The sequence below is a fragment of the Myiozetetes cayanensis genome, unplaced genomic scaffold (assembly GCF_022539395.1).
Source record: "Myiozetetes cayanensis isolate MyiCay16 unplaced genomic scaffold, myiCay2020 scf9, whole genome shotgun sequence".
Lineage (NCBI taxonomy): Eukaryota > Metazoa > Chordata > Aves > Passeriformes > Tyrannidae > Myiozetetes > Myiozetetes cayanensis.
In genome coordinates this window covers 19,681,355-19,696,130 of record NW_026088185.1, presented here as the reverse complement: position 1 = coordinate 19,696,130, position 14,776 = coordinate 19,681,355, and the positions used below count along the sequence as shown (strand labels likewise).

The window sequence follows — 14,776 nt, the reverse complement described above, 5'->3', positions numbered from 1 at the left end:
ATTCTAATGATCCACATAGATCATGCATTAAGTTAAAGATATCGGTACCCTTAGTCTTTCACATTCAAACATTATACTTTAGTTTTCCTTTTATGAAGATATTTCTATTTTAGATTAAATAGGAAAACGTAAGGCTTCTGTGCATGGTAAGACCCACTAGGTCCTAAATATATGGATATGACGGTTATGTCACAAGTTTCAAAAATGACACTGCACTATTCACAGTACCTGGTGAGGTGATGTAAATGGCTTCCCATAAGTAAGTCTGTTCCCATCAAAAGAAAAACGGAAACCTTTACTTTTGATACTTCCATCTGATTCAGATTTTGGAAGCTTTATGTCATTTTCTTCTCCAGAGAGCTCTCTCTGCTTTCTTTTCTTCCTTCTATTTCTCCTTTCTTTGGCACTTTTTGAGCTAAGCTTGGATGCTTCTGAAGAAGTATCTGAGGGTCCAGCATTCCCACTTTCACCAATGTACTCAGTCATCTCTGCTGCAGCTGCTGCTATTGCCTGCTACAGTAATTATTTAATGAGATGCTTTACAAATCACACCATTTTTAAAAGAAAAATACAGCCCTTGTTCCTAAGATTAATACCCTCATTCCTAAAATTTATATCAAATGACATTCTGTAATACGAATGGAGTTCTACTTTGCATCCATATCGAGACAGACCACACTGTCTACAGCCACAAAATATTTCAAAATGAATAAAAATAATAATTAGAGCGAATGCAATGGTAAAAAAAAAAAACAAACTTCTACATACTTCAGTCTGTATTAATTTAGCAAACCAATTTAGCAAACCAATTCTATCTTTTATTGTAAGTAATAACAGTTTCCTTAATCTGCTCTTAAGAAAAAAACTTTGAGGTACTGCTTCCAGTCTTTGATTCACTGTTAGTAACACAATTAGCAAAATTCAGTCAAAAATTTATGAATAAACATATTGTACACTCTAATAAAGGCCTGACAAGTATTGAAAATATTTCTAAGCTGAGAATTTGGAAAATCATCATGACAGGTTACTAGATATTACCTCTAGATAAGAAATATTTATTTTAAAACTATTATTCTGATTTGGAGAGTACTTTTCATTCTCAGTTCAGAAATTCATTAATGCTTTAGACATTTTACCTTTAAAAAAACAATAAAGAGCCATAGAGAAAACAATCTTAAGTACTTGTGAGGTTTGTTGAAGAATGGGGTTTTTTTAATATGTGAATTTAATTATTGGTTTTAACACATAGCATGCAGAGGAATATACTAAAGCCCAAACTCTTGTTAGAAAATACCTGAGCTTCTTCTTGCTGCTTTCTCAGCTGTTCAAGCATCAGTTGGAAGTCTGCCTCCCTCTGCTCTGCTTCAAAGATAGTTGCTTGATTTTGTTCTTCATAGGCCATGGCAACCACAGCCAAAATCAAGTTAATCAAATAGAAGGAACCCAGAAAAATCACCAAAACAAAAAATACCATGTACGATTTGCCAACAGCTCGTAACGTCTATAGGAGGAGAGGAGAAATGATCCTTCTGGTGAAGACATGCATCAATTCTGCAGTTCATAAGCATTAATGAATTTGAAAAGTGAAAACTAATTCTGAGTTATTTTTCTTCTCATACAAGCTTTCTGAATTACAAAGTAATCAAAATAAAGGGAGCATTCATGTATCTGGAAAACATGTTTCAGGATTGTGCTTTTCTGAGACAAACCTCTTTCAATGCCTAATAATCTTGAAAAGGATGTGGGATCAGAGTTATTAATGTAAACCAAATAGCACAGGTTGCATGCTTGGAATGTTTACCATATATTAGCATGCTTTCCATTTGAAATAAACAAAACAGTTAAAAATGTCACAATTGTTTAGATAATTAGAAGGTAATATTTCTTATAATTAAAACATTTTCACACGTCATATAATGAAAAGCTATGGTAAGAAAATTAATTTATATCAAGACATGCATTCTGAGTTATCAGAAACTTAAAGATTAAAAGTACAGAAATTAAGAGTCAGATTTCGCTGTAATGGAGTATTTTTACAATTTAAACTCCATATTGACATTTTTGAAAATATCTTATCATGCAGCACAAAATCTAATATACACTGTAAAAATTACATTAAGGATCAAAAAAACCCTCATGGGCCTCTTCAAAAATCATATGAGACTCTCTAACAAGTGTCCATGTCTGCTCAATTCTGCAACTCAATTTGCTACCTTTAATGATTTTCAATTGTTAACAACACCAGTGGTGTGGATTATCAACAAGAATGGTCTTTCCATGATTGATTTGGGGCCAATAAGACACTAATCATATTTTTATTACACTCTTACCAACTGATAAAGATTTTCCCAGCCGTCCTGTGTCATCAGTCGAAACAGTGACAAGAAAGCCCAACTGAATGTGTCAAAGCTAGTATATCCATAGTTGGGGTTTCTACCAACTTTCACGCAGATAAACTCTTCTGGACATTTACTAGGAGGCAAAAAAAAAGAAGAAAAAGAGGTAAAGCAATCCACATACAAATATCATATAACTTTTTTTTAATTGTTGTGCCTTGAGCTTCTAAGGAAGTTTCATCTGTAAAGGGTGCTGCTTTTTATGGCTTAATGAGGAAATTAAAAGACTATTCTCTAAAGAAAAATCCAGGAAGAGCAAACAAGTAAATGAAAATATTTCTCCTTATCCCCTTTCATTATACACAAAATAAAACTTATTCCCAACAGTTTGGTATTAGCTCTGCAGATATCTCTTCAATTAAAACAACATATTTACTTAACACAGAGATCTCAAGAGGCAGCTGCTTCTATGCAGAGAAAAGAAAGCATATGTATTTTATGCTGAAGTTCATCTATCAGCAAGGTTGGCACACCAGATTTCTGGATTTCTTCACATTTGTGAATTTGTAAGCCTAAACTATGAATTCTACCAATTCCTCAACCACAAATAACCCGCATAGGGATGTTTTTATCTCATGAATCTGTGCATATCAGTTTTGAGAGCAGGTGATCCAATCTATGATTCTATTCTTGAAGGATGGAAAAGGTTCCTAACTCCACAGGTTCTTAACTCTATAGAAAAATGCTATAAAGATTTCTTTTCACAGATGTGTGTATATGTTTGATGTGTACTTACAGACACATAAAATTATCTCATAGTTACATATATGAACTAAATTGCTACAAAAATAGTTTAAGTATACATGTTTTAAAGCCATAACCAACCGAAACCAAGGGATGGACTGATATACCATTAGCACACAGAATTGTGTGATTTTGTTACAAAGCACTGTCCCAAAGAGAAAGCAAGACAATGCCATGCATGCAGTCCCCAGACAGAAGAAACCTGAAGGGGTCCTCCCCAAATCTGGTCATAAGTCTCAGTGCCCCATGCCTATTTTAGACTTGAGAAATTGCATAAAACCTATGATAAAGAAGTGTGTTCTTAAGCTACTGATAACACAATATCTAAGCTTAGACCGATATTTTTTACATGTTTAGACATGTAGTATGTCATTTTCAGTGTACCTTACCCCGCATCTGTGCTATTGCCACAAAGCAGAAAATCCTTTGCTCCTTCTAGGCGATAGAAGTGACCTAAAGAAAAAATAGGAAGTGACATGCTTACAAATGGAAGGAGTTGTTGTTTTGGGTTTTGCTAGGTTCAAATCATCATGTTTTGAATGTTCACAATCTCCCACCTATGTTTTCCCAATAATGGGTTCAAATATTGGCACAACCCCAGAATCATAGAATGGCTTGGTTTGAAGGGACCTTAAAGATTATCTGAGGTTTCAAAGCCCCCTGCCACGTGCAGGGATGCCACTTACTAGATCAGGGCCCCATGCAACCTGGCCTTAAACACTTGCAGAGATGGGGCATCCACAACCTCTCTGGGTAACAAAATAAAAACACTGTGGAAAAATAAAATCCTAGAACAATGATTAAACAGCATAAATTGCATATTCTCTTCTTGAGCCACTGCACACTGGATATCTTTCCAAAATACAATTTCCAATAACTGAGAGAAAGAAAACACAAAACTTAAAACTTCTTCTCTTATTCAGCAGGTAGATTGTAATCAGAAAATTATAGCTTATCTCATTTAAAATGGAACTATTTCTAATGGTTGGTTGACAGTTTTGAAGTCAGAACAACATTAACTAGGACATTCTGTGACTGAAAATATGAAGGCAGCATTTAAAAAGAAGATGGATGTTCCAATGACAATAACAGCTGCAGTACTATAAAGAACTTTGCAAAATTTTTCTTTTAATTATAAGGTGGTAGCCTTCAGAAATAAATAAATATATTTTGTTGATAATGATTAACAATTTTGTTATCCTCAAAATAAAATTAAAAAAAAAAAAAGAAAAAAAAAAGAACAAAAAAAAAAGAGATGAAAAGATGGTAATAAATCAAGGAAGAAGTTCATAGGAGTGAGGGTAGGCCCCATTCAGAGGGACCGAGGCAGACTGGAGGAACAGGCTGACAGGAGATACACAAAATTCAGCAAAGATAAATGCAGTTGTGCACCTGGGAAGGGAGAGCCCCTGCAGTGACACAGCCTGGGAACTGTCAAGCTGCTGAGCAGCTCTGCACAAAGTGCCCTGAGACTTTTGTTGGACAGAGAGCAAGGTGAGGCTGAGCCAGCAGCGTGCCTTGGCAGCCTGGAGGGTCAACAGCCTCCGGGGCTGCACGAACAGAAGCCCAGCTTGCAGAGTGAGGGAAGTGACTGTCCCCCTCAGATCTGCACTCATTAGACTTCTCCCAGAGAACTGTTTCCAGGTTTGGTCCCACAGTGGAAGACTGATAAAATGGAGGAAGTGCAACAGAGGGTCACCAAGGTTGTGAGGGGGCTGGAGTGTTCCTTGGAGAGACCAAGGAACCCAACCATGTTCATCAGGCAAAACGAAGGCTCTGGGGGAGTTGGTTGAAATCATTCAGAAACTACAAGGAAGTTATCATGGGGATAGAAACAAGTTCTGGTGCTTAGCAGAAGAATGACAGGCAACGGGCACAATCTGAAACAAGAGAGGTTCTTACTGATAACCAGGCACTGAAATTTGGAAAAGAGACAGAAATCTGGAAAAAACCCTCTAATCTCAACTAAATCAATCTGTTGTCATCCCCAACTGATTTCATCAATGTACCTTTTAAGCTGACAAAGGCTTTGATTTTCACAGGGTAAAAAGCTATTGTAGTATTTAAATAGTCAGAAACAGCCCATAGGATAAATAATATAAGAACATAGGAGGATTCTAAACTGAACACTTAAATCAAATATAGTGATGCCAAAATCCTACGATTAAAGAACAGTACTTATATAAATGTTAGAAAAATTATAATCCTATTACTTCCCTAAGAGCTTTAGAGCTGGCCAAAACTCAGATAATGACCTAAATGCCAGGTGCCAATTCTTTGGCACGTGGATCCAAGATCTGAGCCTGTATTTTCAAAAAGCGACTCCGGCCTTGTTTCTTAATAAATGAAAATGCACACGTTTAAAAAAGTCACAAGAGGATAACACACTCTGTCACATCTGACCAGAATATGATACACTGGAAAAATATTGGAAGGACCCACAATTGAGCCCAGTGACACGATATTGCAATGGCACTGTATTGAGTGCATAGTATTAGGAATAGTAACATGAGAAAAGAAGAACAAAAATACAACAAAATCTAACAGCCTTGCCTGCATCAGCACTCTGTAAGAGACTCACATCAAAGTGAACAGAAGCAACTGAACATTATGGAAAAAAATTTAATTTCTTTAAATTGCTACTTAGTGGGAAATGGAAATAGAAAATATATATAGTATGTCTGAAGAGAGAATTCACAAGTGTTCTACAGCACATAAACCATCAGTCAAAATTACCCACAAAGTACTATCACCATTCCACTTTCCCAACCCTTCTTAGGTAAATAAACTAGTTAAAATTATAGATTCCACAGAAAACATAAATACAGTCACAACATTTCAAAAATTCAGAAGTATAGAAAAAAAAACCTGAAAACACAGAAAATAACAGAGAACTTTAATGTTCAGTGTTAAAAAAGGAAGAAAATATGATTCATCAGAACTCAGCCTTTAACAACCGTATTTTCCTTCACTTTTGGGTCAGGAAAGCTAGCATTATTTTATCAATTTCTCTTTAGTTAAATAAACTACTTTTACAATTTATTACTGACCAGTACCCTGTAAATCCACTTCCAGCACAAACCCACACACGAAAATTAACCAAATTTTTGGCAAAGTTATTATATTACATCTCACAGTTCATTGTGTATTGTAACACTACGGATGTTATCTCTTAAAATACACAAAACACAAAACCACAAAACATTAATATTTGCGTGTTTCTAAAGCAGCCTGAACGTTATCACTTCAGTCTACTGACATTAAAAATGTTCAAAAATATCTTGTTACAGATGCCTTTGCAGCCCCCTGAGCAACAAGCCCTACAGACGAATACCACCTCCTTTCCTACCAGAATCTCTGCTTGCCTAACAAGTTACGTATTTCAGTCTAGGAAACTGGTTTGTTACCTCTACCTAATAATAAAAGTACATCTTAAGTAGGAAAATCTCTGATATTTATCTAGTGCTTCTCTGTCCTGTATCTTAAAGATACTAGGAGAGCCAAAAAGAATTGGTTTTGTTTAGCCTTGAGAAGGCTGAAGGTGGGGCAGGGGGGTTGGGATGTGTGAGGATCTCCAAGGTACCCACAAGCGTAACATCAAAGACAGTAATTAAAGATGGAGCCTGACTCTTCTCAGGGGTGCATACTGGAAAGATAAGAGGTGACTAGCAGAAGTTTGAGAATGGGAAATTCTGAATTGATATTGAAATAAGTTACTGTGCAACTGGTCAAACGCTGGAACAGGCTGCCCAGAGCAGCTCTGGTATCTCAATCCTTAGAGATACTAAAAACTTGACCTGACAAGGCACTGAGCAGTCTGATCTAACTGGACCTGCAGCTGAGCAGCAATTGGTCAAGACTGTGGAGATCCTGTCCAGCCTATGTGATTCTAAAACCAAACTAACCCTATAAATGCATTTCTAAGTGCAGTTAATGGAAAGAACAATCATATCAGCACAAGTTTGGGATATAATACATACAAATCCCCAGTCTTCGCCATCCTATTTAAATGGGGTTTTATCTTTAGTCTGTAGTATGAAACAGTTAACTTGTGTTTGTATGTAAAATTTTTACACAAAAATTTTAGCAAGTTACAACAGTATTTCTTACTTTCTTCCTTAATGTATGCTTCCCAGTCAAATTCTGTACCATTAAAGTATGGAACTACGTATTTTTCAAAAGCTGTTGAATTTTCTGATGGCCAGAACAAGCATTTATTCTTCAAATTGCCCATAAACAGCTGCAATCCTATTAGTGCAAATACACTCAGGCAAAACACAGTCAGGATCATCACATCTGAGAGCTTCTTCACAGACTGAATTAATGCTCCAACAATAGTCTTCAAGCCTGCAAACAGAGACAGATTTTTGTTTAATACTGAATATTTACGCAAGCTGAAATGCAATGCAAACACTACTAATTATCATGCACAGTTTCACAAAAAAAGTCTTTTTTTTCACAAAAAGATTTTCCTAAGGAAGAGATACCAATAAGTCTCATCATTCCTGAAAGATTAATTTGAAAATAATATATAAAGGGGGATGAATGTCACACATTCCAAAACACCTGCTCTTGAAATGAAGAACTTTTAATTTATGCTCTCAATATATGTAAATTATACCTAAAGAAAATAGTTCATTTCATTTGCTTTTTGATGCCTCTTACTCCAAACCAGTGTTCCATTCCAATATACAATATATAGGTTCTATAACAGCAAACAAAAAGAGAGCACAATTGTATTTCAGTAGTAATTTTAATGCCTGCATTCTAATGCACCCTATTCTACTGGAGGTGGAGTTTGGTGAAGATAGGCATCATAAGCTAATAAATATGTCATGCTATTTCCATGCTACTTTTTATTATCTTATTCCTCTAGGATTCAAATTTTACAACACACTAAAGTTTTCAATCTTTCATAAATAGTAACATTCAAATTAGTTAGAAAAAATACAAAGAATTAATTTTGATCCTTAATGCGTGAGAGAAAACTTGACATCACGAAATAGAAACATATACAGGCTATGTAAAGGAGTTTCCCATGCAACAATGTATTAAACTCTGAGGCTGAGTGTTTTAGAGAACTAGAAAAGGGAACGAAAATGAAGTTAATACTAAAACCTGGATGTTTCTCTTAAAAACATGAGTTCAGATTCTGTGGAGCTTCAGTCAGCCTCAGTGTTTAATCTCTCTCTCACCTGGAATTACTGATATTGTTTTCAATGTTTGGAGAACTCTGAATGTTCTCAATGCTGAGACATTGCCCAGGTCCACAACCTCTGTCACATATCCGTAGTGAGGCATTCCACACACAAACACAATGACAGCACGCACAAAGTTAAACAGAGGTGACACAGAGTGCCTACCACTTTATACAGTTACTTCTTACCTGGAATTACAGAAATAGTTTTCAAAGCTCTCAATACTCTGAAAGTTCGAAGAGCTGAAAGGTTGCCTAGGTTTACAAATTCTGTTATATACCTGTAGGATTAAATCACAGTTACTCAGAATTAAGGCAGGGTGTATACTACCTACCTGGATCTGTAATCGAGATTTTTTTTTCTTTGAAGGAGCAAGTTTAAATGAAAAACTTGCTTTCATATTTTCCTATTTCAATTAAATTTACCCTAAGAAATGCACCCTTAAGTTTTTCCACTAAATGCAAATTTAAAATGAGATGTATATCGCTGATTTTATTTCTTAAATACTACTTAATATTGTTCACCGGTAACTTCTCTTTTGTGCTGTGGGATAGCCCACTAATTCTGTTATGTGCTACATTAAGGTAAAATATTAAAGTGGAAAAAATTGAAACACAATCCAACTACAATTCATTTCAAATTAACTAACATAAGCAAAACAAATTATTACAGGCTCAAGAAAACTTCCAACATTTTACTTAAAAAATACTATATACTTACGCTAAGGAAATGACAATAAAATCAAGCCAGTTCCAAGGGTCACGAAGGCAAGTAAAATCATTTATACAGAAGCCACTTGCAAGGACTTTTACTAGAAATTCAAAAGTATAAATTCCAGTGAAAGTGTACCTGTAAGAAACATTCAAGCAAAAGTTAGATTGTTGTGTTGTTCAGTGATACATCACGGGAAAATAACTCAAAACCAGTGATAAGTACATGCACCGTAATAGCAGTTACAAACTTGCATAAACTATGACTGTTTTTCCGCCATTTTTCTGTAAGATAATTGAATTATTTTTATTTTGTCTGAAACATATTTTTGCGGTTCCTAGCATGTAAGTTTTTGAAACTTCAGCACTAATAATAATAATCATGACTAACATGAAAAAATATTTTTGTTCAAATAGAAATTTCAGCATGGTTGCCATGGTTGTCAGAAATAAAGTCCATGGGTAAGTGAAACCTACTATTTACTAAAGATACTTGAGAGTTGAGCAGATAGATTTGAGAATGTCAAACAATAATCCCCAGCAGAGGTATTTTCTTTAAAGAGAGTGTGTCCTATTTTTTAAAATTTTATTGTAGAAAATGAAGGTGTTTCAAAGGGTTTATAGAAAGTATCTTCTGTACTGAAAAGCATTAGTTTTGTCTTGAATGGCTATATTCTCTTTTTTTTTTTTTTTTAAATGATAAAGGAATAGCTCAGGAGAGAGAATGCATAAGAACATTATTTGTACAAATATTCTGATGAAAAGTATTTATCAGTGTTTCGTTCAGAGAAAAAGATTAACAGTGTCATAGCTTCTTTCCTTCACAGAGCTTGCAGGACTCTGCTGCTTTGAGCTGCAGCTGGGACCAAACTCCAAGTAAGAAGGTGGTATTACATAGAAGGGTAAGTAAAACTACATGGTGTAGCTCTTAATTTGCTTTTCATTTTTAAACCACTTTAAAGATTATGAGCCAATTTAAGTATACTTACTCTACAATCTTCATCCACTCTGGAGGTTTAGCCCATGTCATACATACACAGTTTGCCATAATAGTGAGCATAATGAGCCTGCTGAACCATGTTGACTGTAGTTAAGGAACATACTCCTTTTAAAAGTTGAATTTGCACAACATAAAATATGAGGAATTGACAGGCCATAGAATATTGACACCATATATGATAGAAATATAGTACAAATCAGTTTATTATCACTAGCAATGTCAAAAGGAATGCAAAGATATTTCATAATAATGATGGCTATACACCTATCAAGGAATCATTTAGGTTGGAAAAGACCTCTGAGACCATCAAGTCCAACCTTTGTCTGATCACCTGTCAACTAGACCATGGCATGAAGTACCACATCCAGTCACTTCTTGAACACCTCCAAGGATTGTGACTCCACCACTTCTCTGGGCAGCCCATTCCAATGCCTGGTAAGCCCTTCCATGAAGAAATTCCTCCTGATATCCAACCTGAACCTCCCCTGGCACACCTTGAGGCTATATCCTCTCACTCTGTCACTAGCTTCCTGGGAGAAGAGGCCAACCCCCATCTAGCTACAATCTCCTTTCAGGCAGTTGTAGAGAAATATAAAGTCTCCCCTGAGCCTCCTTTTCTCCGGGTTAAACACCCCCAACTCCAGCAGCTGCTTCTCACAGGACATGCGCTGCTCCCGACCCTTCACCAGCTTCGTTGCCGTCCTCTGGACCTCACTGTCTTTCTTGTACTGAGAGGTCCAGAACTGGACTCGAGATGTGGCCTCACCAGTGCCAAGAACAATCACCGCCCTAGTCCTGCTGGCCACACTATTTCTGATGCAAGCCAGGATGCCAGTGGCGTTTTTGGCCACCTGGGCACAGGCTGGCTCATGTTCAGCTGCTGTCGACCCCCAGGTCCTTTTCCACTGAGCCACTTTCCAGACACTCTTGCCCAGCCCGTGTCCCTGCATGGAATTATTGTGGCCAAAGGGTAGGACCTGGCACTTGGTTATGTTGAACCTCATGCTGTTGGTCTTGGTCCATCTTAAGCTTGTCCAAATCCCCCTGCAGAGCCTCCATATCCTTCACCAGATCAACGTTCATACCCAGCTTGGTGCCGTCTGCAAATTTAGTGAATATACTCAATCCTTCATGAAGATCATCAATAAAGATATTAAACAGGGCTGGGCTCAGGACTGCACCTTGGGGAACCCCACTAGTGACTTCCTCTGAATTTAATCAGCAGTTTATAGTGACTAATCTTAGCTCTGATTGATTTTGAGAGGAAAGAATTAAAGGCAGGAACACATTTAAACACTAAACCAAAACCACTAGTGTTAATAATAGTAAAATTAATCAGTAACAATTTTTAACAAACCACTGGAAAAGGATATGAATGAACCAAAATCTTAATAGCTTTTCTTCTAATAACATTGAAAGGAGAGAAAAGGTACAAGGCAGGTGTGGCACTGAACCTGTGGATTTTCTTCTCTTTATTCAATACTATAAATGTCTTTGAAAAATAGACAAAAAGGGCATGGGGGAAGTAGAATAGGAAATAGGAAATTAAAGACACATAGTAGCAATCTTGCCTTTATAGAGGCTGTACTTACACAGATCTAAGTAGCCACCAAATTTGTTTTCAGTAGAATTACACAAGCAAATATCAGATTCTAAATTTTCACATGAACCACGAAAACTCTACACCATGCATTCTTTATTTCTGTCCTCTTAAACAAAATCTGCATGTCAGCATTTTCCAGGATTAGGTAATTACATTAAAAATATAATTTAAAATATGTCACTTTTCACATTTAAATTTAATGCAGTTCTATTACTTGTACTTTAGATCAAAGTTGTCAATGCAAATCAAAGGCCCTAACTAACCATTTTTGGACACTCATGAGCAAATATTTAACCATTTCAGCATGTTAAAACTGCCTCTGAGTTGAGACAGCCTTCCTTTTTTAAAGGTTTTATGGTCTCTATTGCCTGTGCTTTCCTCACCAGTACCATCCATGTAACCATTTTTGATTTTGACTTGGAAACACAATGAAATGTCATCTAATGAAATCTTAATCCTTATGATTTTAACATCTTATGATTATTCCCCCCAAAAGACTAATATCTGGAAACAGGTAGGTTATAATGCTGAATCTTTCTGTATCCCAGTGATATGTTACTGTAAAAGGAATAGGTCATTTGTCAGCAGCATTCACAAAGTTGATAGAACAAAACCTAAAATAACAAAAAATCTACACCTGATTATTAATCTTCAGCATTCTGTACTAGAAAAAGACCACTGTTTTAACTAAATTGCTTCTTACAGAGATAATACAGCTCTCTGATCAATTTCTTACTTGCAAGATACTAATTTGTTGATTATCCATTTAAAGAAACTGCTCTATGTTTTTAATTTAACAAGCATTTTATTGATTTACACAATAAAATAACCACTTGCTGCTTACTTTGCACTGTCTTTTTAATGTAAACTCAACTTGTTTTCTTTCTGGACATTTCACTTCACATGCCTACATAAAAGTATGTTTTCTTCATCTGTACTTGCCAAAGTAATCACCTTGCTCTTTTCTTTTGTTATTATTATATCTACAAAAGAAACGGAGTCATTATGCATAAATTTATATATATAACATATGCTTACATATTTTTATATATGAATTTATATAGAGTTTATTGATATTCTACATTTTATATATATTTTATATATACAATTTTTGTAATATATAGGTTTATATTGGGCCTATAACATAGACCTAATATTAAAAAACTGCCTTTTTTTTTTTACTTCTGTAAACCAAATATTTCCATGATATTTCAAGGACTGTTTGACAGTGATTATTTTGGCATGTGACTGAATAAGCATTTTGTCCAAAGACTCCACAATGAACTAGATCTCAGGGGCTATGTTTCCTGAAAAAAAAAATAGAGAACAGCCAGACAGAGGGGAAGTTTTCAAATGCTTCAGCTTTCAATCAGATATGAAGTTATTACAGGACATTTAATGCAAAGTCCACTAAGTAAAATACAGTAACATTAGATGTTGAAATAAAATTCTTAAAAAACAAACAAACAAACAAAACAAAACAACCAAAAAACAACTTAAGCAAGTTGAAGTCAGTTGTCTTTATAGTGTAATTAAAATAATTAACATGATATCACCTCCTGCAAAATACTTTCAATGAGGGCCTCTGACCACCTCCCCACCAGAGCATTTAACCCTATAGAGTTCAACAGGAGTGTTCTAATTACACTCTTAATATAAAATACTTACTTTTTTATTGATGTAATATGGGTCCAGGTCCTCCAGGGGCTCAGACACCATTCCTGAAGGAATATCACCATAGATAAATGGCAGTATCTTTCCTGCCTCCAAGTCATTACTTGGCTTTGGGCGATTCTCTTCATGACCACCATCATCTTTAGGTTCGTCTTTGTCACAATGAGATATTTCATCAGCAATACGTTTTTCAATAGCTGCAAGAGATTCTTTGGTGAAATAGAAGAAGCTTTCAGGTCCTGGTGGTACCAGCATTGCCTGTGCCATCTTTTCATTCTGCAAATTTTAAATGCTTTTAGGTTCTTGTGCAAGAAGATCCTGGGAGAACAAGGAGAAAAAAAACAAACAACAGAAAATAGAGAGCACCACCACCAAGATCCTTACATAAAAGTTTTTGGCATAGTCATAATCTGCCCCTTTTCTACTTATAAAGCACCGTAGCAAGAAGTATTTCAATTAATTGTCAGATACTTAATAGAAAAATAGCTACCAGTAACAATCTGACAAAGAGAATTTATAATGTAACAAAAAAAAAACCAAAACAAAAAAAAAAAAAAAGGAGAAAAAAAAGGATCAGATTTGCATATAGTTAGTTTACAGCTCAGGTTAATATCTCACAAGAAAAAGGAAAAACATTCTAACTTTCCCTAGCCTAACATTGTTACCTTATAGTGATAATGTAAGAAATATGATAACACAGCTAAGTGCTGCAGTGAGTGGTTACAATTTCTAAGACATGGATTTATAAATTGCTGGCACAGTACCTTAAAAAATATCTTGTCACGTGTACTACAAAAGTAGAAAGAAAAAACGTGGTATTTCTCCCAATTTCTCATGGCAACATTACTCCATCTGGTGGTTTATACTATGTTTGCTAAACTAATGTTCATATTATACTATTAGACAGGTACTATATGAAAGCATCCTTTATTTAAAGCCATGTGCACAAGTAGAAAGCAACTGGGTTGAAGTCTGGTCTTTCTCTGTTAGGGTTTCTGATTTCTATCCACCTGATTTTTAATTTTAACTTTGATGGCACTATCTCCATAATTAAGGAAGTTATGACAGATGAAGGGGTTTAGATTTACACAGAAAGCACAGCATACTCTACTCAAAGTTGCAGTACTCTGAGGCCAAAGATATTTTCAAAATACTTAAAAATAATAAATTCATTAAGTTACAACAAACCCTGACTGATCACTTCTTTCTTGGTTTACACTTCCTATAGTGAGAAAATAGTTAATACCCAAGGGTGCAGTATCTTCAGAATAAACCAGTTTTATGAATAGAGAAAAACCAGAATCTGGTCCCACTTGCTGACACTCATTAAGTGTTGTAGCCTTTGTCAACAACATTGTGGTGAGCTGACCTTGGCTGGCTGCTCTCCACTCCTGCTCCACAAAAAGCAGTGGGGTGGGGGAGAATGTAGTGAAAAAAAGCATAGGTATTGA

At 35.6% G+C, this 14,776-nt stretch overlaps 1 protein-coding gene across 2 annotated transcripts in view; it reads right to left on the bottom strand.

Moving 5' to 3' along the window:
- LOC126653003 (sodium channel protein type 1 subunit alpha) overlaps positions 1 to 13,607 on the bottom strand; it is a 168,826-nt gene extending 155,219 nt beyond the window's left edge. For both annotated transcript variants that reach the window (XM_050340352.1, XM_050340358.1), the window contains exons 1-5: positions 13,320 to 13,607; positions 11,423 to 11,540; positions 10,038 to 10,128; positions 9,059 to 9,187; positions 8,527 to 8,618 (exon numbers count right to left, since the gene is read on the bottom strand). In XM_050340352.1, the coding sequence (XP_050196309.1) occupies positions 8,527 to 8,618; positions 9,059 to 9,187; positions 10,038 to 10,128; positions 11,423 to 11,540; positions 13,320 to 13,592 (703 nt within the window). In that variant the 5' untranslated portion in view covers positions 13,593 to 13,607. The remainder of the gene's footprint in view (positions 1 to 8,526; positions 8,619 to 9,058; positions 9,188 to 10,037; positions 10,129 to 11,422; positions 11,541 to 13,319) is intronic.
- Positions 13,608 to 14,776: the final 1,169 nt, after the last annotated feature.